This window comes from Euphorbia lathyris, chromosome 5 (assembly GCF_963576675.1).
Source record: "Euphorbia lathyris chromosome 5, ddEupLath1.1, whole genome shotgun sequence".
Lineage (NCBI taxonomy): Eukaryota > Viridiplantae > Streptophyta > Magnoliopsida > Malpighiales > Euphorbiaceae > Euphorbia > Euphorbia lathyris.
In genome coordinates, this window is record NC_088914.1 from 91,065,806 (window position 1) to 91,091,534 (window position 25,729).

At 33.3% G+C, this 25,729-nt stretch overlaps 2 protein-coding genes and 1 long non-coding RNA gene across 3 annotated transcripts; all 3 read right to left on the bottom strand.

Moving 5' to 3' along the window:
* Positions 1–7,994: 7,994 nt before the first annotated feature.
* LOC136229416 (G-type lectin S-receptor-like serine/threonine-protein kinase At1g34300) lies at positions 7,995–13,127 on the bottom strand. The gene is made up of 2 exons (XM_066018182.1): positions 12,749–13,127; positions 7,995–10,412 (listed from the first exon to the last, which is right to left on the bottom strand). Exons 1-2 carry the CDS (start codon positions 12,981–12,983, stop codon positions 8,119–8,121), a joined length of 2,529 nt encoding a protein of 842 aa, XP_065874254.1. The 5' UTR covers positions 12,984–13,127; the 3' UTR covers positions 7,995–8,118.
* Positions 13,128–21,437: 8,310 nt separating this feature from the next.
* LOC136231276 (G-type lectin S-receptor-like serine/threonine-protein kinase At1g34300) lies at positions 21,438–22,129 on the bottom strand (the record flags this gene model as incomplete). Its single annotated transcript, XM_066020606.1, has 1 exon — positions 21,438–22,129. A coding segment is annotated over one exon (513 nt), but the record flags the coding sequence as incomplete, so codon positions are not given.
* Positions 22,130–22,210: 81 nt separating this feature from the next.
* On the bottom strand, positions 22,211–25,180 carry LOC136231277 (uncharacterized). Its single transcript, XR_010689742.1, has 2 exons — positions 24,815–25,180; positions 22,211–22,586 (listed from the first exon to the last, which is right to left on the bottom strand). It is a non-coding gene; the product is annotated as an uncharacterized lncRNA (long non-coding RNA).
* Positions 25,181–25,729: the final 549 nt, after the last annotated feature.

The following is a 25,729-nucleotide window of genomic DNA, read 5'->3' on the forward strand; positions in this document are numbered from 1 at the left end:
TGTACTACTTGAATGATACATAATTTTTATTTGTATCGATGTTCTAATAATGGCTATAAAGTGTTTCTTTTCTTAGGGCCCGTTTGTTTTACCTACTGTTTGTTGTTGTTGTTTGTTGTTTGCTGTTACGGTTTGTTGTTTCCTGTTTCTGCTTACTGTTGCTAGTTGTTGTTTGCTGTTACGGTTTGCTGATTGCTGTTGGAAAAAGCTACTTTTCCAAAAAACAGAGATTCTCTGCTTTTGTAAAATGCTGCTTTTCAGGTGTAAAAAGCAAACAGGGTGTCACTAACCAAACACCTAATGCTGTTTTTCAAGTGTAAAAGGCAAACAGGAATGTCACTAACCAAACACCTAAAACTCTCCATTTCGAACTGAAAAGACAAACAAAAACACGAAAAGGAGTACCCAAACGTCTCCTTAATCTTAATAAACTATATTGACTATAAGTCTCATTTCTACTAGTATTTATTTAAAAATAATCAGAGCTATGAAGATAATATTCATTATTATATTATGTTTTTTTTTATATCAGTGTAGTTTACTTAAAACCATTAACCTTCTATTTAGTTATTATTGAGCTATTTTGGTTAAAGTTAAACTCTTTGATTATATTCATTCTTAATATTTCGTTATTTACTGATTTATTTATTTAGCTGTTTGAGAAATACTGAATCTCTTTTTATTTATATATTCACTTAAGGTTTGCACTAAAAGTGAAATTGATTTATTTTAGTTCAATTAAACTCTTAAGTATATTATCTAAAATTTCACGGGTAAATTTCATCAATGGTGTACAACTTTTACCCCATTTCACACTTTGGTGTATAACCTTCGATTTGTCTCACTAATATGTACGAACTTATAGACCGGTTAAAATGACCGGTCAACGTCAGTCAACGCGCCACATCATCTTTTTTTTCATCTTTCCCATTTAAAAATGTGAGAACCTAAATTTGAAATGTCTAAAATACCATTTCTCCATCTTTCCCTTCCATCTCTCCATTTCCCCTTTTTCTACAAATCATTTCTCTCTCTATTTTTTCTTTTCTCTCTCTAACTCCCCTCTCTCTCTCTTTCCTTTTCATATGTAATTAAGCTTTCTTTCTCTCTCTTCAACTTATTTATTTCTTTCTCTCTTTAAATTTCTTTCTCTCTCTTAAAAAAACCCATATGAAATCACAACTTTTCTGCAAAACCCGGAAGCAATCTTTCCTTTTTGAAAGTCAGAACCAACTTCTACTAATTTCTAATTTTCAAAATCTAATTCCAGATTCAATGAGGATAAGATCAAAATATAGATTGATTGTAGTCCTGAGTAGATTTGAGATATATATATATATTGAATTTCCTTTAATTTTCCTCATCTTGAATTTCTGCTATTGATTTATACTACTGTTCATCAACAACTGTGAGGAGTTAATTTTATAGAAACTAATTAGAATCGTACAAATTAACCAAATTAAAGGTGGAAAATTATATAATTATATATTTTGGTGAAATTATATCTATATATATTATATTATATTTACATATGAATATCATTATTATACTAAAAAAAATGTAAGTAGTACTGTATTTGAAGACAAATAAAAATAATAAAATAAAAAAGCTTCTGCTTCTAGAAGAATTCTTCTTTAATTGAGTGCTAATTCTTGAGATGTGAAGTGAAGGAAGAATCAACATTGGATTTTAAAGCAGCGAACGAAAAAGAAGAGGAAGGAATTGAAGGAGAAATCTGAAACAGATCTGGAACAATTTCTTTATACGGACGTTAATGATCTTGCCTTGGACAAATTCTTCTAGCCATTCATAACGAAGATGACCTCCAATTATTAAAAATGAGAAACCTTTTGCATCAAATCTAATAAAACTGAATTACAAATAAAAAAGGAGAGAGATGAAAGTTAGAGAGAGAAATGAAAAGATAGAGAGAGAAAGGATTTGCAGAGAAAGGGAAAGATGGATAGATGGAAGAGAAAGATGGAGAAAGGGTATTTTAGACATTTTAAATTTAGGGTCCCACATTTTTTAATGAGAGATACGAAAAAAAAGATGATGTGGCGCGTTGACTGGCGTTGACCGGTCATTTTAACCGGTCATACACCAAAGTGGGAGGTCACCTGTAAGTTTGTATGTATTAGTAAGACAAATTAAAGGTTATACATCAAAGTGTGAAATGAGGTAAACGTTGTAAACCATTGATGAAATTTATCCAAAATTTCACCGTCTATTATGCTTTATGATAAATCTATGTTCTTCATATATAGTTAGTATTTCAACACACATTAGGTGTGAATTTCGGAGACGAAATTTTTTTTAGAGGGGAAGAACTGTAATGCCCGGAAAAAAAATCAATATTATATTTATATATTTAAATTTTTGAAATTGGGATTTTAAATCATTAATTAAGGCTTATTATTTTATTATTTGAATCTTACCCAAAAAAAATATAATTATATTTGAAAATAATATTCATATATATTAAATAATTATATCTAATTAATACCAAGAGGAATTGAAGTACGTATTTATAGTATTTTACTTGAACATGTTGATAGTGCTTAACAAAGAAAATATATATTATATCATTATTAAAAAAAATTAAAAATTAATTCATTTAACTCAAGTTCAAGTTTAATTAGGGTACAACTCTATTCCTTATATATATAAATATATAATGAGATCTTATGTTTTTTGGGGATGGAGCTCGTAAACCATATCATTTTAGGGGAAAGGAAAAAAAAAACCTAATTTCCATCTTCTGGAGCCGCTAATGTGGAGATCAATTTGAAGCAAATAAAAACTACATGATACGATGATCAAGAGGGTGATAAGTCAATGACTGTTTGTAGTTTTTTCTCGGGGTTTGATGTGAGTAGTTAATTAAATATACAGTACCTTTCATTATATGTTTGTTGTCATGTTGATTGGTTGAGATAAATTGTTTATTGGTTCGATCTTCGTGTTTGATAGACTGGGTTTATTAATTGCTTATTGATTCGATGTATATGTTTGACATGTATACTTGATATTTATGACGACTACGATGACGTGAATGAATTGAATTTGATATTGATGGTTGTGAGGACATAAATAGTTTTTGTTTTGGGACCAAGACTTATTGGGGATAGAATGGAAATCGATTATGATACGGTTGATAAACTTTGGATAATATGAGACACTGGAAATTATAAGAATGAGAGCTTATTTAGGATAGTATATTCAATGGTTGCAACTGAAATGAGAAAAATGAATAAACACCAGGTATTTGTTACGACAGGGTGTTAAGGTACCTGGTATTTGTTACGACAGGGTACCTAGAGATAAGAGATGAGATACCGGGTATTTGTTACGACAGGGTATCCCATGATATGATTTTACTGGCCAAGCAACCATTGGGTATTACTATACTAGAGTAAGCAGGGCCCTTTAAATAAATTAATAGTAATTTATCAATTATTGGTTTGTTTGCTTGATAACTAATAAATTTAAATGCACGAAACTATTGTATGCGCATGTGGTTGAACTGTGTATTTAATTAACTATCTTATTGAGTCGGCAGCTCACCCCTTGCCACCACCACTTTTCAGGAATAAAAAACTAGCGACGCTCGTATGGATCGGCCAGTATGTAGAGTCGTCCTTATTAAGATTTTTAATAGTCTAGCTTATCTGCACTTTTGAGTTTTATTAGTATATAAAATGAAATTTATTATTGTTTCAAAAATTGACAGTTTCTAAAAAATGGTGTTACACAATAGGGATGCAAATGGGGGCGGGGATTCCCCATCCCCATCGGTGACCCGCCCTAATGGGGACAGGGATGAAGATAATTTTATCCCCCGTGATGGGGATGGGGAAAGGTATCCCCGTCCCATGGGGATCCCCGTCATCGCCCCGTTAATTTCCATTGGGATTCCCGATTATTTCCCGTGATAATTGATTTTTTGGATGATTTTAAGCACATTTTAATTAAGTTATTGGTTGTTTTTAATTTTTTTTATTTGAAAATCTTAAGAATGGTTGTTAATATTTTGTATTATTAGCCACTGTTTCTTAAACGTTTTTGTCTTTACTGATTTTTTAAACATAAACGGTGATTCCCCGCGGTGAATAAGGAATGTGAATAATGTTTTTGGAACATTTGTAAACGGGGAATGAGGATCCCCGTGGGGACGGGGATGGGGATCAGTTTGTCCATGTTCAATTTGTCCTGTTTAGCTTTTAGTGGCTTTTAATTCATTTTTTTATTAATAATTTATTATTGAGAACCCTCTCTCCTCTCACTATTGGTAAATATAATAACAATTAATAATTTTAATGATAAAATAATAAATAAAGAGTAAATATAAGGAGTATTGTTGGAAATAATATGTCTTAGTCACTCTTAAATCACTAAGAATCAATTATTTATATTATTTTTAAAGAGTGCACTAAGAGCCTCTTGGAGATGCTCTTAGTAAGATAAAGCTTTAGAAATGGGGATATTGAAAAATAAAAATATGATTTCATGGTAAATGTGAATCAAAATATCTTTAATTATTGGACATTTACATTTTGAAGTCGTCAACAGTTATTTTGAAGCATTAATTGAAGTTCAATGACTATAAAGTTAGAAAGTGTAAAGTTAAATAACTTTTATGTTAGGTTTTGATGTTTAGGGTCATACCATGAAAATGAGGGAAGTTCAGTGGCCATAAATGTAATTTAGACGAGTATTAAAGCTCTATTTGGTAAATAGCTTTTTAGAGTAAAATTAGAGATTTGAGCCACTTTAAAAGTATTGACTACTCAAACCTTTAATACTGATGTTTGGTGAAAAGAGGTCTGAAATAGCTTATTGGGTCCAAAAAGCTAATTTTGAAAAAACTGGTTTTAGTAGCTTTTTCAATTCGCTTATTGCTTCATCTCTTTTAGATGACATTTTTACCTCTAATTACTATCATTTAACCTCAAATAAAGGTTTTACCATATCATTGTTTATCATTTTACAAAAAAAAAAAAATATATATATATATATATATATATATATTATCAATCAGTTAAGTTTTACCAAACAAGTTTACACAATCAGCTAATCAAATTAGCTAGTCAAATCAACTGACCTAAAAAGTAATAAGCTAACAGCTATTTGTCAAACATGATCTAAATATTTACCATGAGATGGTTGTTAGAATAGGTAATTGATTTAGAGGGTATTTTCATACTCATAAAAATGCTCATATTTGTTTTTTCACTTCAAAATAGAGAGTGTTAGATGTTTGATTAATAATCTCTTGTTTGCATTTTGCACTTAAAAAGTAGTTTTTGTAATATGTTTTTTTGGAAAAACAGCTTTTTCCAACAAAGACTCTTCCAAACTTTGACATTTTCCTTTGAAGTTGCATAATTGTACTGTTGTGCTCCACCTTTAGATTTAATAAGTCTGATCTAACGGTGAATGAGCAAATTCACTTGCTCATTAAGGTGCATGTGAAAATTCCTATAATTGGTGACAACTTTTCAAAGTAAATTTGATTTTTTTATGGAAAAGATATAAAATCAAAATGAATTAAAAAAAAAATATTATGAAAATAAATATTCCACTAAAAATAATTAATAACGATAATAATTCTATAATTATTTGGAAAATAAAGTTTAAATAAATAAAAACTTTGTAACATAGAATAAGATTGATGGAATTTTAACTCAATACCTCTTTTTTAAAAGCATGCATCTTAAATAATTATTTTAGTCTTTATCATGTTAAAACTTTGTAGTTTTATCGGTTAAAAAATTAAACGTGTCCAACATGAAAAGAATAAAAATATTTAATTTTTTGTACGGTCAACGCTATTTTTTTTATAATGACAATATTTTTACTATTTTTTATTTTTTATTATAATTTTTATAAATTAAAATTTAATTCAGAAATTATTTTATTTAGCATTAAAGATAAGAAATTGATTTTTTTTTTTTATGAAAAGGAGATATAATAAAAGTGGATTCAAAAGTGTTATCAAAATAAAAGTTCCATAATTAATAAACCTATAATTATTTGAAAAGTAAAGTTCAAATAAATAAAAACTTCATAAAATAAAATAAGATGTGTGGAATTTGGGCCAATTATAAATCTAGACCTAATAAGGGGACCTATTAACGTATTTGATATATTTTCCTTTTATTTTACCAAATTAGACTCGTTCATCAATTCTGGACAAAAATACCCTAATTTCAATTTGTGTTTCTTCTTTCACTCTCAAACGTCTACTGCGTTTCATCTCCTTCGTTCTTCATTCTGTGGTTCATCTTTGTCTCTTTCGTTTTGCGGTTCATCTTCATCTCTTTGTTCTAAGTTTCATCTTCATCTTCATTTTCTTCGTTGCATTTCTACATGGCATGAAAAAGAAAGACAACCGAAAAGGAAGCACGGACCAAATTTAAAGAAAAAAAACAGAAAAAGTAGAAAAAAGAAAAACAAATAAGAACGAGAAAGAATTAATAAAAAAAAGAAATAGCTAGTCAAATGTACTAGCCAAATTTAGCTAATAAAAATGGCTACCTATATATTTTAGAGAGCCGTGTCATATTGTTAGAGTGTTCACATTTTAAATGGCTAGTTAAATTTGACAATTTAAAGAATCAGATCACCCTATTCGAGATGTTCTAAATAACTTGCAACCAATGTTAAATAATTAACAATTCTTAATCTTGGAATCTATCAGAGTTTTTTTTTAATTAACCTTTAATTTTACGAGTTAAATCAAGGGATAAGAGTCAAATTTAGCATTAACGTACAAAATGGTGCAAGTTTAACCCCAACATTTCTAAACAAGATCGATTTCAGTCATATTTCACCGAAAATTTGAAAAGACTGGTTTGACTATTATTTAACTCATATCGGACATTTCAAACAAGTTTGTCAATAAACTGAAACAGTTTCGTACATTTTTTTTTTGTTGGTTATTTATAAATAACTATATTAGTAACAAGTAAATATTTTATGCATTTTGAAAAAAAAAAATATAATTAACTTATATGTGGCATACTTTATTAGCATTTGAATTTGATTTTTTTAATCGTATTATAGTAACACACTATGTCCTGTTTGGTACGCTGTAATGAGCATTGTAATGGAATGATACAATGGAGGTTCATTACTATGTTTGGTTAGTCATATCATTTTTGTCGTAATGGAATCATAATTACATCATTCAATTTTTCTTCACTAATTTATGTAATGGGCATTACAAACAAAATAGACATGAATTCCCATTACGAAAAAAATGCGAAAAAGTGAAAAAAAAAACCAAAAACGAGGAAAAAAAATGAAAAAACAGAAAAAAGGGAAAAAAACATAAAAACGAAAAAATATGAAAAACACGAAAACGGTAAAACGAAAAAAATGCAAAAAACGAAAAAACACAAAAACACAAAAAAAAAACATAAAAATGAAAAAATATAATATGAAAAACACGAAAAAATGTGAAAATGAAAAAAATGGAAAAATGAAAATGAGAAAAACAACGAAAAACGGAAAAAGAAATTAAAAAAACATAAAAACGAGAAAAACGTAAAAAAAACATGAAAATTGTATTTAACTAACATAACCACACATATTGTAATAATAATTGCATTTCATCAATTCTTAAAATATTAAAATTAAATTTAATCTTCTATCCTTTAAATTAACCTTTTTTTAATACTTTAGTATAGAAATCAAAACATATTTTTTATTGATAAAGATAAACGTAAAGATTGGAAATTTAATTTGTGCAAGTAAATAATTTATGGATCCTCCATTTTTATCTCATACATTGTTTTATTTTGAAAAACAAATTAAAAGATTTTTATCATTTAATTTAATGTTTTGATCATTCTGTCTTTATTTTTAGATATCTAATCACTATATTCAGTATAAACAGGCAGAGAAAAAATAACAAAATAACATGATCATATTACATTGCATTACCGCGGTCTTGAAAGAAATAGAGAAAAAGACTACAGGATTAATGGTGGTAAAAAAATAGACTTTATAACGTGTTTTTCAAAATAGGACTAAACAATGTTACGTAAAAGAATATCAGTAGTGTAATATCTCATAAATATACAAACTATGTATGATCTCTAAAGCTATAGCTTATAAATTTCTTGGTACCAAAAGAGCAGAAGAAGCCTTTTCTAAACTTCCCTCAGAAACAGAAGAACTTGAAATTCCTGCAATTTGAAATGAACTAATTGAAGTTGGATTAGGAGCTGATAATGTCTGTGAAATATTGCTCACATTGCTGCTGAAAAACGTGCTCGTTTCGCTCGTCGAAACGTGGCCTGCTGCCATAAGCGCAGGCGGCCTATCAATCTCCGCAACGCCTTCAAGCATCTGCACAACTTTCCCCATCTTCGGCCTATGCGATGGCTGCTCTTGTATGCACCAAAAACTAACTTGAATCGCCCTCGTAACTTGCTCGATTTCGACCTCGTGATCGCCTAGCCGTCTATCAAGAATCCCCGAAATGTTACCTTTGTTGAATTCTTCATAAGCCCACAATGAAAACTTTTTAATGTTTGTTTCTTCGGATACTTTGAAATTCCTCGCTCCGCTCACTAACTCGAGCAGAACCATTCCGTAACTGTATACATCAGACATCGATGTAATCGGAAGATTCGCAATCCATTCCGGTGCTAAGTATCCTCTAGTGCCTCTAATACTTGCCAGGGTTTTGTATCTGTATTCTTTGGAGTTTATCAGCTTAGCTAGGCCGAAATCGGAGACTTTCGCGTTGTAGTTCTCGTCGACGAGGATGTTTTCGGGCTTTATATCGCAATGGACAATGCAGTCGCGGCATTCCTCGTGGAGATACGTGATAGCCTTAGCAGTACCAATGGCAATGCTGAACCTTTGCTCCCAATTCAAGGACTTCCCCGAGTCGAAAAGGAACTGATCTAGCGACCCGTTTTTCATGAACTCGTAGACCAGTAACCTGTGGCGTCCTTCGGAGCAGTAACCGATGAGTCTCACGAGATTCAAATGGTGAGTGCTACTAATAGTTGCAACCTCCATTCGGAACTGTCGCTCGCCCTGCTCGATCCCTTCGAGTTGTTTAACGGCTACAACCATTCCATTAGCAAGACATCCTTTGTACACACTTCCGAATCCTCCGGTTCCCAGCTTCTCCTTGAACCCTTTAGTCGCAGCCCGAAGCTCGTTATACCAGAACTGCACCGGAGCACCCGAAGCATATTCGAGAAGCGCGTATTGCGCGGAAAGTCCACCGAATCTCGACCCTTTTCTACAACAACATATCCACAACACATACTCCAAGATAACCAACACTACAAGAACCCCGATTCCTCCGACGATCAAAACCCACCCGTCCACCTTCCACCCACTCCCCTCCTCGGACACGTCCGAACGCAACGGATTCGGAAGCACCGGCGGACAAACCTTGATATGAGAAATGGACGGCAGAGAAGCATCCTGATAAGCAGTAAGAAAACCGGGCCTTTTCAAGTAACAATGACCCGAACCATCCGACAATAGAGTACTTCCCTCACAACCACCGGTATCCATCAAGCAATTCAATCGACAAGCCGACGTAGCAATGTAGAAAACCTCGGATTCGGGACCCGCGAAAACGCTATACGGAGGATACGTCAACAACATTGTATTCTCCAAATCTAACATTGTCACATTCCCTGGACAATCATCAAGCTCCATTGTCCTCCGGCAACCTTTCCTACTATCATTCGGATCAACCAACTCGAAATTTCGAGACGGACACCCGCAAACGGGTTTCGAATCGAGATAACTACACATTCCTAGTTCCCCACAGTAACCATAAACTCTACATTGATCTTCAACAGCAGCCCATCTTTCTGTTTTATTCCCACTGCCTCTTTGAGAGCTATAAATCCTCAAATTCCCATCATTATCTAGCTTCAAAAACCGTAAAATCTCGCCCGGTTCGGCGTAATCGTCGCTGTAAACTACAATTGCTCCATTAGAAGGTAACGTTGAATCAAACACGGACAAAATTCCAGTACTTTGCAGTCCTAAATTAGGTGAATTTAGGCTTGAATTATCACTATTAAAAGAGGAATTTAAACCTTTGCTCCAATATGTGATGCTATTATTCCATCTAAGGCTTATATTTCCAAATCTAAGAAGGGTAAAAGAGTAAGATCCGGATTCGAGAATGTTATCCGTTGTGAAATTCTGAGAAGGAACAATTGTGTCAACGGGGTTTTCAAAACTGGACCAAACTGTTGAAATGTCGTTTTTTAGTACGAAGTTCCCGTTTTCTTGGAGAGAAGCTGAGGTTACGCCGAGGTTGTCTGTGTTGGTGGACCAAATAGTGTCGCCGGAGCCGTTGATAAGGCGGAGGGAACCGGAGAATTGGAGGGAAGCAGCAGAATCAACAGGAGTTGACGACCCTGCAGTTTGAGTTTAAGTGTTAATTTCTGACACGATAACATAATTTATAAAAATGACTGTTTTTTTATTCGACCGATTTGATATAGAGATTGTATAACAAGATAATGACTCGATAATTAGTTTTGACACACTTAACTACGATCCAAATGGGTATTCACGATTTATAAAAAGACAATCTTTTGACACTGCCCATTTGATAGATAGAGATTATATAACATGATAATCACACGACAATCCATTTTGACACACTTACCTATAGTCTAAATGGGTATTCACGATTTATAAAAAAAACGGCAAACTTTTGACACGACCCATTTGATATATAGAGAATATATAATATGATAATCACGCGATAATCCGTTTTGATACACTTAAGAACAATCAAAATAGATATTCACAATCTATAAAAAAAAAAAGACAATCTTTTGACACGACCTGTTTGATATAGAGAGATTATAGCACATGATAATCACACGACAATGACAATCCGTTTTGATACACTTATCTGCAGTCCAAATGGGTATTCACTATTTATAAAAACGACAATCTTTTGACACGATCCATTTGATATATAAAGATCATATAACAAGATAATGACATGACAATTAGTTTTAACACACTTAAGTGCAATTCAAATGAATATTCGCGATTTATAAAAAAAGACAATCTTTTGACACGACCTATTTGATATATGAAGATCATAATAGTGTTCACGTGGACTGTGAATGACCAAATGAATTTGGTAATTCACCATTAAATCAAGACTTATTAAATCTAAGCCATATGATACGATGGTTTAAATCTTAAAATGTTCAAATTCAATAAATCTGTACCTAACGGTGAATGGCCAAATCCATAAGCTTAGATCTAACGGTCATTCAAAATTCGGGTGAACATTATTGATGAAGATCAAATAACAAGATGATAACATGATAATACATTTTGAAGCGCTTACCCACCGTCCAAATGGGTATTCGCAATTTATAAAAAGACAATCTTTGACCTAATTGATATATACAGAGATCAATATGGCTAAATATAACATGATAACCCGTTTTGACACAATTACATGCGGTCCGAATGGGTATTCACGATCTATAAAAAGACAATCTACACGTCACATTTAGTGTATAGATGTCAATAGGTTTAATATGTCATTTAAGTCTGAATTTGTTTAAAAAGTTTGATCACCCCGAACTTTCAAAGTGTCTCAATAGGCTCATTAACTTAAAAAGTCTCAATAGCCTCTTCAACTTGCTTAAAATATAGTCAATTAATCACTCGATTGCAAAAATGTAAGTTGCATAGGTAAAATAAGTTAAACGCGGCTTGAAATGTTATTACATAATTCATAGAATTGATTAAAATGTATTAGAAAGGAAATTCATGCTTGCTCAACATTGAAGGGTAAATTACATATGTGGTGTACAACTTTTGTCCTTTTTCGTATTTGGTGTACAACCTTCAATTTTGCACATGAAACTGTACAGTTTTTTGGTGACTTCCCACCAAAGCGCACAGCCGGTAATTGTGACCGGTCCGCACGAATTCAATACGACACATCAGCAATTTGACCTCCCTAAAAGACAACGCGCCAAGTTAGCAATTTTGACTCTAGGTCAAATTGCTTATGTGGTGTACTGCCTTTGTCCCTTTTCACATTTGGTTTACTAACTTCAATTTTGTATATAAAACTGTACAACCTTTTGGAAACTTTCCATTAAAATGTACAGCCGGTAATTGTGACCGGTTAACATGAATTCAACGCACCACATCAGCAATTTGACCTCCCTAAAAGTCAACACGCCAAGTCAGTAATTTTGATTCGAGATCAAATTGCTGATGTGGTGTACTACCTTGGTCTTTTTTTACATCTGGTTTACTACCTTCAATTTTGTAAGTAAAACTATATAACTTTTTGCTGAATTCTCACTATAGTGTACAACCGTTAATTATGACTGGTCAATACGAATTCAGCACATCGTGTAAGCAATTTGACCTCGCTAAAAATCAAAGCGTCAAGTCAACACTTTTGACTCAAATTTGTACACCACATATGAAAAAAGGACACAAGTTTTACACTACTTGTATAATTTACCCCAACACTCAAATATTTCGCGTGTAGCTTACTTCTTTGTTATCGAGCGATTCTTTGTTATCGAGCGATTGATTGACTATATTTTCAGCAAGTTGAGGCATTTATCGAGACATTTTAAACAAGTTAACGAGCTATCAGGACACTAAACAAACTTTTTGAACAAGTTGAGCTGATTATATATTAAACCGAAATCAATATAAATAATTATGACATGATCATCCATTTTGAGAAACTTACCCGCAGTCCAAATGGGTATTCCACCATTATAGTAAATTGCAGCGAGAAAAGAAGGCGGAGAAGTTTGTGGGTCAAGAGGGATAAACCCAAGTGAGAAAGTACCATTATCAGAACTCCATCTTTGATCTGTATTTGAAGCAAAAAGACTCGAATTTGGTGTGATTTCTGCTGAAATTGAAAAGGGGAAAACAAGAAGAGAGAAGAAGAAGATCAGATGAATATTTAGTCTTATCATCTCATCTGTGAAGAAGAAGAAGATGATGAAGATGAAACAAAAAGTTTGAATCAATCACATGGGTATTGATTAAAGGCAGGTGAGGTTCATATGGGTATATTAAATATTGAAGTAGGAGAGAGGAGAGACTTGTTAGAATAAGTAATTGATTTAAAGGTCCAAACTTTGCCGATTTTTCTTTGAAGAAATTGCGTAATTGATTGGACGGTTGGAAACCGTTTTGAGGGGTCAAGGTTTCATTCATTTGTTTCTTGGGTTAATTACATTCATGGTACTTTAACTTTGTCTTTATATTTTTATATTCTATAAACTCTCAAATCAACATTGAAATACATGAACTTTGCACTATTTACTATTTAGTAATATAACTACTAGCGATCTAAATGAGTTGAGCCACTTATTAGGTTTGATAAAAGTTCGATAATGTTCAGCTCGATTTATAAATGAACTGAGATGCCTATTCGGCTTAATAAAACTTTGTCTCCTCAGCCAAATTCTACGGGTAAACCTACAAGCCAGTCCAAGACTAATCAAGCGGCTGCGACGTTAGAACATACAATGGTTTTAGGTGGTGGAAAAAATATTGAAGTGTAGACACTAGTGTTTAATGCGGAAGACAATATGAATTTGGGCCAGGTATTTTTGGGTGATGAGCTTGGAGGTGGGACTCGCAATTATGGGAATCCTTCGAATCCCTATGCTCCTGAACCTCCCGAGGGTGGGTGAGCAGGATGATGTTCGAGGTGTTAGTGAGCATTTTAATGATGATATTGAGGATTAGATAAAGTCTGTTGAGGGTCCCAGAGCTAGAGATGAGGAGGATCATGGGACTCTTCATTAATTGTGCCTTTTGTTTCCTTTTTAGCTCGATTTATAAATGTTGAGTTTATATATGGTAAAATTCGGGTCGAAAGCTCGCGAACATGTTCAATTATAGATTTATGAACAAACTCGAATATAGTGTTCTTGAACAGTCTCGATTATAGTTTTATGAACAAGCTCGATTATAATCTTCATAAATAGCCTCGTGAATAAGTTTGGATCGATTTTGTTTTATAAAAGGGGAAATGCAAAATTTTAGTTTTATAGGTTTAAAAAATTATGTAGTTTTAGGTTAAAGAAAATTTAAATGAATATAATTACGTGAGCATAGTTCATTACTAGAATCAACGAGATGTTCGTGATCAAAGTTCGTGAACAAATAAACAGGCAGCTCATAAACAAAATATTGAGTTCGAGCTCGTCAATTTTCTAATGAATTAAGTATGAGCAGACCAAAGCTCAATTGTAATAAGCTTAACTCGATTACAGCCCTACATATGACTCATTTTTACCGTCGACTAAATCAAAATGCTTGATGACGATCACAAAACCAAAAAAAAAACAAAAAAAAAAATTGTTTAAAATCACATTTCTCATGGAATCACTATCACTATTTTCGATCAAATCACCATTTTCATAATTTTTTCTCCGTAAACAATTACTTCCTCCCTTCCAACCAAACAGTGGCGGAGCCATGAATTTAAACTTGGGGGAGGGGCTAATTTTAGCCGTGCGGTGATGATAAATTTTCAAAGTGAACAACTGTAAAAATGTTATCATTTTTAGAAACTAGCATTGAAGTAATAGAAAAATAAATATGTCCACTTTTTTTAATGGTAAAGACATAATAAAAATGAATTTAAAAGTGTTATCAAAATAAAAAGTCGAGGGAGTTGAACATAGAACCTCCCTCTCAAATAGAAGTATACATCATTAACCATCTCATCTACTTTTTTTTTCAATCAAACAGACAATGCATTAATGTGCCAAATTTTGGCAAAATTGTAACAATAAATCAGAAACAGAACTCGGTAATAAATTAAAAAAAGAAAGGCAAGTGGATAAATGGGAAGAATGTGCTAACACATGTGTCATCCCATTCGCTTGCCGTCATATCCATTTGACTGAATAAGAGTCATTTGATATTAGAATCGATCGTATTTGAACAATTCTATCCCCAAATTCAGAATCATCAACAGAACTAGAATTTATTGCATCAATCACTTGTTTAGCATCAGACTCGAATATCACATTCCTTATTCCACCAGCTTCTAACCACTGCATAGCCTGTAATAGAGCTTCAACCTCACATTCTCGTATTGTTGGACAGTATAACAACCCCGCACACCTTCCTATTACAAACCGTCCATTTGCATCTCGTACTACTGCTCCCATTTCTGCACGCCCATCAGCATTAAAACATGCGGCATCAACACAACACGAGAGAAATCCTTCTGGTGGCGTATGCCACTCCGTGCAACCAGCATATGAAATATTTCCTGCTGATGTATTTCTAATCTGTTGTTCTCTCATACCAGTCTGATTCCTCAAGGAATTAGCTTCTGTCCAATCGTTCAATACAATGCAAGCTTGAGTCACTATTTGATCTGTTGTGCGAATCTCATACTGCCAAAGACGAATATTTCTAGCTTGCCATAAACTCCAGAGGTGCATCAAAAATGTTTTCACAATTTGTTCCGGGGTTGCTCTAATCATATTATGAAACCATGCTGTCAAGTTCTCAGCCATCGCCGCCTCTGCATTAATTCGTTCCAGAAGTCCCGCCTTCTGCCACACTTTTATAGCTCCTGCACATTCAATAAACAGATGCCATCCATCCTCCCAATGTTCATTACATATCACACAATTACTACATACCTGTAACCCACGGAATTGAAGATTTACACGTGTTGGAAGACAGTTACGTGCTAATTGTCAGCCAAAGTGCCAGACCATGTGTGGAATTTCAGCATACCACAATTTTTTTCAGGCTCCCTGAACATGAAATCTCTCTCCCTCTTCCAACTTTGTAGCCAGTCGGTAAGCGCTTTTCACTGTATATCGTCCTGAAGAATGGAATTGCCATATTTACCGATCCTCACTACTCAAAGTACCAACAGACAGTTTATGAATTTCTGTAATATCTCTATGCTGGAAAAGTTCCTCCAACAACTCTTCATCCCAATCCCTGGATTTATGGATAAACAAATCATTTACTTTCAAATACTCTAACCCTTCTACCATAGGAGTTCTTATATAGCCACCCTCTTCATCACGCAACCATCTCTCATTCCACACATTTATTGACTTACCGTTTCCAATTTTCCATCTAACTCCTTCTTTAATGATTAGTTGAGAACTCCAGATACTTCGCCATATAAAACTTGGTGAATGCCCTAATGAGCCCCCATAAAATCCCCTTTTGGATAATACGACATAGAGTCAATATATACTAATTTTAGGGGGCACTACAAGGGACAAATCGACCAGTACTCAAAGGCGGAGCCGGTGGCCGGAGGGCTCCGGCCCCCTGAGCCCTGGGCTGGCTCCGCCCCTGCAACCAAATAACACACCTACATAATCTCAAAACATGATTTCCATAAGCTCTATAATAGAAAATTATCTACTATTAAATTCATAGATTTTGATGTTCAATTTTAAAGTTTAGGGACATAAAGAAGTAAAAACAAACTTGATGGACCATGGTTATAATTTACCTTTCTTTTATGTCCAGCTGGTTTTTGTTTACTCTAATATTATTTGGTAAAACATATTAATTAGAAGACTGACCAGGTCCGAGGAGAAATGTATTCTAAGTAAATGATATTTGTATTTGGTAAGAAAAAAAAAATGTTTGTATTGGTCAAGGAGTGGACCTTTTTTATTTAAGAGGTTGACTTTCCAGAAGTTTCACATGTAAGAACAACACTAGAGAATTTTGAACATTGATACAAGGGATAAGGTATCGAAACTAGATCTATGGTTTTTAGAGGATAATTTAGGCTCCACGTACAAACTAGCACCAATATAAATTTAATATTAAAAAAAGTACCAATGAACGTGACACTTTATTCATATTACTTCATTTTGTTCTGATTCTCTTCCAATGTATAATTGATAGAATTTAACGGCATAATATAAATAACATGTTACGTGCGTTATCAAAGCTATTTTCCTTTTTTAAACATTAAGTATATATTGGTGTTATTTTATACGTGGATCCTAAATTGATATTTTTTAAAAAACCATAAGTCTAACAAGACTAACTCAAAGATTATAAGAATGACAAAAAGTACAAAAATACATCAAATGTTGATGGTTATGAGCAATTTTATTTCTAACGTTTAAATTGTGCAATTTTATCTTAAAATTAGCAATCAAAAGCAATTTTATCCCTTATTTTGGTAAGTTGGGTTAATTTGAGAAATAATTCATGTCTTTTTAGTCATGGATCTTATCATCTACATTTTATATGTGCGTCATTTTATTGCATTAGTAACAGATCACGAACATATAAATAGATATAAATAAACAAATCATATTGTATTTTATATGGGATGTTTAAAAAATAAATATTCCATCGAATTTAAAAATATTATTCTTCAATTCTATTATTAATCACGGAAAATGTGAAATTTTTTTTTTAGATCCAACTGATAAGTAACTAATGCATAAAAATGAACAACTTATATGTGTTTTATAGGTGCCTTCTATGCTTACTTTGTTTTTGACAAAGTAAGCTTTATTTTGTTTTTTCTACCATTGGATGAGCTTTCTTTGTCAAAGTTCATCATCATCTAATGGTAGAAAAAACAAAGTAAGACTTACTTTGTTAAAAACAAAGTAAGCATAGTCTAACCCGTGTTTTATAATAATATCTGAATTTGATCCAACTTTGTACATAAAAACGTAATGTTGCTTTTAACCGTCAATCTTAGAAGTAAAATTGTATCATTTTAAATATTGAAAATAAAATTGCTCATAGTTATCGAGATTAGATGTATTTTTACACCTTGTAAAAAAAGAAAAATACATAGATGAATTTAATTTTTATTACAAGTCATTGCTTTTTCTTTTTAGAAAAGTAATTTATCTTTTAAATATATACATTAAGCCTTCATCAATTATTTTTTAATAGATTAAGTTTCTAATCTTTTAATGTAACACCCCGATCCAATACCATGTAGATATTGTCCACTCTGGCCCAATTCCAACATATTGGGCCTCACGGCTTTAAAACACGTCTACATGTATTAGATTCTCATCTTATTAATAAGCCTCAATCACTCCCTCTCCATTTCCGATGTGGGATTCAGTTCATTCCTGTCCCCATCGCCATCCCTTAGAGCCGCTCCTTGATCCGGCCTTCTACTCCGGCGCCACCCACTCCGGACCGGGTCGTTACAGGCCCACCAGCTTCCGCCTGGTTCGTCCCCGAACCACACATCGTACGTGGAGAGTCGGCTCTGATACCAATTGTAACACCCCGATCCAATACCATGTAGATATTGTCCGCTCTGGCCCAATTCCAACACATTGGGCCTCACGGCTTTAAAACGCGTCTGCATGTATTAGATTCTCATCTTACTAATAAGCCTCAATCACTCCTTCTCCATTTCCGATGTGGGATTCAGTTCATTCCTATCCCCATCGTCATCCCTTAGGGCCGCTCCTTGCTCAGGCCTTCTACCCCGGCGCCACCCACTCCGGATCGGGTCGTTACATTTAAACAGAGACATTAAGTTTTGACTTATTTATTTTTTAACATTAAACCTATTTTGAATGACTCAATTATTTGTGTGATTTAAAATATATTTAGCACAAATAAAAATATCAGTATGTCACTGTTTTAACACATTAAATGACATATGTATTATCACATCAGATAATTTTTTACCATTTTACATTAAAAATACATTGATAGCTTGACAATTTTTATATGCTAAACGGAGTTTGAATTATCCATATAACTGATGTGTTAAATGGAGGCTTAAGTTATTAAAAAATAATTGATTTATTATACCCATGTAAAAATCAATACTTAATATATTAAAATATACTGTTGATAAAGGATTTATAAATCTATATAGCTAGTAAACATAATTTCTTGAAGAAAAGCTCGATGAAGTACATCCTCAGCTACTTAAGTTGTTTAAAAACTACAACTGACCTCTTAAACTTCAAAACATTATAATTAACTCTAGCAACTTACTTATTTGGAACTAGACCTATTCACAGATCCGAATACCCGCCCTGTCCGCCCAGACTCGTGTCTCTTGGGTCGGGCTTGGACAGTATAAATTAAGCTTAGACCAGCCCGGCCCGGCCCACATCTGCTAAAGCCCGTCTATTTTTTGGACGGGTTTGGGATTGATTAAAATAGCACGGACCGGTCCAACCCGGCCCGCCTATTAATATTAACTAATTAATTTATACATTTATATATTAAATAGTTACTTTTAAATATAAATTTTATTTTTAATTAAAAATTATGTCAAATCGAATAGAGCAATTAAAAAAAACTCGCTCAATAAAAAGTGACAATCATTGGTTAAGGCGTTAGGATTCATGTGGATATTCTTACCCGTATATATTAGGCCAAAAATCAGTGTTCAAATTAACAGTTTTAGAGCCCCAAATGCGGCTGCTGCTGAAAAAAAAAATTGTAATAGCTGTTTCGGATTAAGCCCATTAAACAGGCCCAAATCATTCTATAAAGACAATTCTACCATTGGTATGGGCTTTTCTGGAAATGCTTTGGGCCCATTTAATCGATTTAGAGGCGATTGAATTACTAGGTTCTTTGCTATTGAATTCGGTGTTTTGAACATTAATTTTATACGCCCGCTAACAATTCAAACACGTGCATCGAGCCAAAAAAAAAAAATGTACCCGGCCTTAAAATAAAGAAAAAATAAATAAATTCCAAACATTTTAAGCAGTAGAAAAAATAATTCTAGTAATATATTATATTAGTGCATTCATACAATATAATCCCTCAATGGTACATTTTCTGCTGATGTTCTTTCTTAAGAGCCATAAATTTAGCTGCAATCTCATCATAATCTGGCAATTTAGGATGCACATGGTTTGGAGATTCAACCGGAAACGAAATCGATCGCTGAACGCTACCCGGACAACTCGTTTTCGGTCGCTCTTGAGGCATTGTCATAGCTCTCAAATAAGGGGTCTTTTCTACTTTCCTTGTCAAATCATCCGTAGCAATATGCCTATCGATGTTACTTTGCTCGTACACAATGTCGCCAAAATCGCAGCTTTTTCTCCCGAATGTAGTAGTCGGGAACGTATACAGTTCCATTTCGTTATCCGATTCTACGATGAAATCCTGCTCGATTTTTCGAGCTACACCATTGCCCCAATTAGACTTGTTTCGCCTTTTCTCCGCAGCATTCTTGTGTGGCTTGTCATAATAGATCACACAATGTATATCGTTGACACTCAATTTCTCTTGAGACATTGATCGCCTTTTCGTTCTTCTCTTACCGGACTTTAGTACTCTCTTTCTCGAGCTATCGGTATTACTCCCCGAATCATCGGCTTTCGTGTTTTTTTGCAGCGATTTGAACTTGAAAACCCTTTGATCTTGGAAAGTTGCACAATGTTTAACTTCCTCTATGTCGTCGAGATAGACTATCATTTCGTCGGGGAAATGTGGCAAGCTCTCCGAAGAGGACTCTTTCGTGTCTTTCGACATTCGGTCCAAACTCGGAATCCTGACATTTTCTTTAGAACAAACAGATTCGAAACAGCTCACCGGAGACTCCATTATATCTGATGAACATTGCTCGGTTGTCGATGAACATTGCGGTTTAATCTGCCCTTTCTTAAAATATTAAGATTAAATTTAATCTTTTATCCTTTAGATTAACCTTTTTTTATATATATTTTAGTATAAAAAAAACATATTTTTTATTGATAAAGATAAACTTAAAGATTGGAAATTTAATTGTGCAATATCTCATAATATTAAAGGGGTAAATAATTTACGGATTCTTCTATTTTTATCTCATTCAGTGTTTAGCCCCATATTTGTGAATGTTAATTTTTTTGATCATTCTGTCTATAGCTTAATACATCAGTTGCCTCCTAAACTTATCCAAAATGGTTGATTGGTTCCATAAACTTATATATTGTCTCATTATCCCCCTAAACTTGCTTAAATTGTCATGGTTAAGTTCATAAATCTATAAAGACGCTATAAAAATGTACAAAATAAAAAGTTAATTTGTTTTAGAGACTTAAAATCACGAATCATGCCTTTATTTTTTAAGTTTTGAATTTTTTTTTCTGGATTTAGACTAATTGAAATTTATATCACTTTAAACAAGTTCAATAATAAAATTAATCACTGTAAGCAAGTTCAATGGGCCAATAGGTCACTTTAAATAAATTCAAGTGGCCAATAGGTTACTTTAAACAGGTTGAGGTGGTTAATGAAACACCATATAACTTCAGGAGGTCAATCAAACTTTTTGAACAAATTCAGAAGGCTTTTGATGTTTTAAGCCTTCTGTCTATATTTTTAGAGTGTCAACCATTATATTGGCATAAACAAGCAAAGAAAAGATAACAAAAGAAAAGATAACAAAGTAACATGGTCACATTACATTGCACTACCGCGGTCCTGAAAGAAATAGAGAAAAAGACTACAGGATTAACGGTGATAAAAAAAATAGAGACTTTATAATGTGTTTTTCAAAATAGGACTAAACAATGTGTTACGTAAAAGAATATCAGTAGTGTAATATCTCATAAATATACAAACTATGTATGATCTCTAAAACTATAGCTTATAAATTTCTTGGTACCAAAAGAGCAGAAGAAGCCTTTTCTAAACTTCCCTCAGAAACAGAAGAACTTGAAATTCCTGCAATTTGAAATGAACTAATTGAAGTTGGATTAGGAGCTGATAATGTCTGTGAAATATTGCTCACATTGCTGCTGAAAAACGTGCTCGTTTCGCTCGTCGAAACGTGGCCTGCTGCCATAAGCGCAGGCGGCCTATCAATCTCCGCAACGCCTTCAAGCATCTGCACAACTTTCCCCATCTTCGGCCTATGCGATGGCTGCTCTTGTATGCACCAAAAACTAACTTGAATCGCCCTTGTAACTTGCTCGATTTCGACTTCCTGATCGGCTAGCCGTCTATCAACGATCCCCGAAATGTTACCTTTGTTGAATTCCTCATAAGCCCACAATGAAAACTTTTTCATGTTTGTTTCTTCGGATACTTTGAAATTCCTCGCCCCGCTCACTAGCTCGAGCAGAACCATTCCAAAATCTCGCCCGGTTCGGCGTAATCGTCGCTATAAACTACAATTGCTCCATTAGAAGGTAACGTTGAATCAAACACGGACAAAATTCCAGTACTTTGCAGTCCTAAATTAGGTGAATTTAGGCTTGAATTATCACTATTAAAAGATGAATTTAATCCTTTGCTCCAATATGTGATGCTATTATTCCATCTAAGGCTTATATTTCCGAATCTAAGAAGGGTAAAAGAGTAAGATCCGGATTCCAGAATCTTATCCGTTGTGAAATTCTGAGAAGGAACAATTGTGTCAACGGGGTTTTCAAAACTGGACCAAACTGTTGAAGTGTCGTTTTTTAGTATGAAGTTCCCGTTTTCTTGGAGAGAAGCTGAGGTGACGCCGAGGTTGTCTGTGTTGGTTGACCAAATAGTGTCGCCGGAGCCGTTGATAAGGCGGAGGGAACCGGAGAATTGAAGAGAAGCAGCAGAATCAACGGGAGTAGATGATCCTGCAGTTTGAGTCTAACCGTTAATTTCTGACACGATAACATAATTTATAAAAATGACTGCCTTTTGACACGAACTATTTGATATATAGAGATCATATAACAAGATAATGACTCGATAATTAGTTTTGACGCACTTAACTACGATCCAAATGGGTATTCGCGATTTATAAGGAGACAATCTTTTGACACCGCCCATTTGGTAGAGATTATATAACGTGTTATCACGACAATCCATTTTGACACACTTACCTATAGTCTAAATGGTTTGACGATTTATAAAAAAAAGGCAATCTTTTGACACGACCCATTTGATATATAGAGATCATATAACAAAATAATAACACGACAACCGGTTTTGACACACTTACCTGCAATCCAAATGGGTATTCACGATTTATAAAAACACAATCGTTTGACACAACCCCTTTAATATATAGAGATTAATAACAAGATAATAACATAATTTATTATCTTGGTATTAATAGTAATTTCTGACACGATAACATAATTTATAAAAATGACTATCTTTTTGAAACGAACCATTTGATACATAGAAATCATATAACAAGATAATGACACGATAATTAGTTTTGACACACTTAACTATGATCCAAATGGGTATTTGTGATTTATAATAAGACAATCTTGTGACACCGCCCATTTGATAGAGATTATATAACGTGTTATCACGACAATCCATTTTACACACTTACCTATAGTCTAAATGGGTATTCACGATTTATAAAAAAACGGCAATCTTTTGACATGGTCCATTTGAAATATATGCATCATGTAACAAGATAGTGATAGTGATACGATAATCCATTTTGACACTTTTACCTAGCGTACAAATGAGTATTCACTATTTATAAAAAAGACAATCTTTTTATATAACTCGTTTAATATACAACAAGATAATGACACGACAACTAGTTTTGACACACTTACCTACATTCACATGGGTATTCACGGTTTATATAAAAAGACAATCTTTTGACACAACTCATTTAATATATAAAGATCATATAAAAAGATAATGACGCAAAAATCAGTTTTAACAGACTTGCTTACAATTCAAATTGTAAGCAGATAATGACACGATAACCAGTTTTGACACATTTACCTACAATTCTAATGGGTATTCACGATTTATAAAAAAACAATCTTTTTGACACCGCACATTTAAGAGATAGATATCAATACGCTTAATATATCATTTAAGTGTTAACTTGTTTAGAAAGCCTGATCATCTCAAACTTTCAAAGTGTCCCGATTGACTCCTTAACTTGCTTGAAATGTCTTATTAGCATTTTCAATTTACTTAAATTATAGTCAATTAATCATTACATTGTAAAAATGTAAGTTCCATAGGTAAGATAAGTTAGACGTCACTTGCAGTGGTAAATCCAGGATTTGAGAGAGCGGGGGGCAAAATTCTATAAAAAAAATTATACAAAAAAATATAAAATTGTTCAATTTTTTATGACAAAAAATGTAAAATTGTTCAATTTTTGCTGACGAAAAATACAAAATCGTTCAATTGTCATGCATTATTTTCATGATTTTTTTTTTATAAAAAACGTAAATTATAATGTTTCCGACTCGAAATCATCCATTTTCGGGATTTTCGGGTTGTTACGCATCAAATATCCCTAACGTTTTGGGTCAGGTGCAATTTTACCTCTAACATCTAAAATGGTGCAATTTTACCCTTAATGTTTGTAGCCAAGAGTTATTTTATCCCTAACATTGATAAATTAGATCAATTTCAGACACTAATATAAAATACAGTCATTTTTTCTTTATTTTGCACCAATTGCATATCAATTTTATAATTTTGCACCAATTTTACCCCTAACGTTGATAAATTGGATCAATTTCATACACTATTATTCATGACCGAGAAGAGAGTTTGATGAATTATTTCTCAAAATGACCCAATTTATCAACGTCACAGATAAAATTGCTCTTGGCTTTCAAAATTAGGGATAAAATTGCTGCTGACTTTTGAGGGAAAAGCAATATATATTCACGTGCAGCTTACTTCTTCGTCGTTGAGCAATTAATTGACTGTATTTTCAGGGAGATAAAGCATTGAGACATTTTAAACAAGTTAAGGAACTATCGGGACATTAAACAAACTTTTTGAACAAGTTCAGCCCGATTATATATTAAACCAATATCAATATAAACAATTAGGACACCATAATCCGTTTTGAGAAACTTACCTGCAGTCCAAATGGGTATTCCGCCATTGTAGTAAATTGCAGCAAGAAAAGAAGGCGGAGAAGTTTGTGGGTCAAGAGGGATAAACCCAAGTGAGAAAGTACCATTATCAGAACTCCATCTTTGATCTGTATTTGAAGCAAAAAGACTCGAATTTGGTGTGATTTCTGCTGAGATTAAAAAGGGGAAAACAAGAAGAGAGAAGAAGATCAGATGAATATTTAGTCTTATCATCTCAGAAGAAGATGAAAAAGAAAGAAAAGGTTTGAATCAATCATATGGGTATTGATTAAAGGCAGGTGAGGTTCATATGGGTATATTAAATATTGATTTAAAGGTCCAAACTTTGCCGATTTTTCTTTGAAGAAATTGCATATTTGGACGGTTGGAAACGTTGTTGTGAGGTCAAGATTTATACTTTCATTCATTTCTTTCTTGGGTTAATTACATTCACAGTCCCTTAAGTTTGTCTTTATATTTTTATGTTCTATAAACTCCCAAAATGCGTAAATTATACATGGTATATAATCTTTATCCTATTTCACATCAAATTTTGATGTATGATACAGTATTGAGTCATTTGGAGTTTTGCCATAAAACCCTGTTATGATTCGAAGACCTCAAATGAGACTAAGTTAGTTCAGGCATGTTACGATGGTTAGTCTTGGCCGAAACTTGACCAAGGTCAAGCCTTCGAGCACCTTGACTAATCGAAGGCTGTCTTCGGAGAAGTGTTTGGAAACACGTGGACCAATCAGCATACTGGATTCCAAAAACACGCTCTCGTTTTCAGAAATACAATGGCACGGAAAGATAGGATCCAAATATCTATTATACGTTGTCACGTGTTAGAATAAATGGCTTTGGTGTTGAAGAAAATGGGTTTGAAGTGTGGGGTATATTTGTCTTTAGGGACT

Coding starts and splice junctions, on each gene's coding strand:
- LOC136229416 (XM_066018182.1), bottom strand. CDS start 12,983: ATGATAAGACTAAATATTCATCTGATCTTCTTCTTCTCTCTTCTTGTT. Junction 10,413..12,748: donor AATACCCATTTGGACTGCGG/GTAAGTTTCTCA, acceptor CTCAAACTGCAG/GGTCGTCAACTCCTGTTGAT.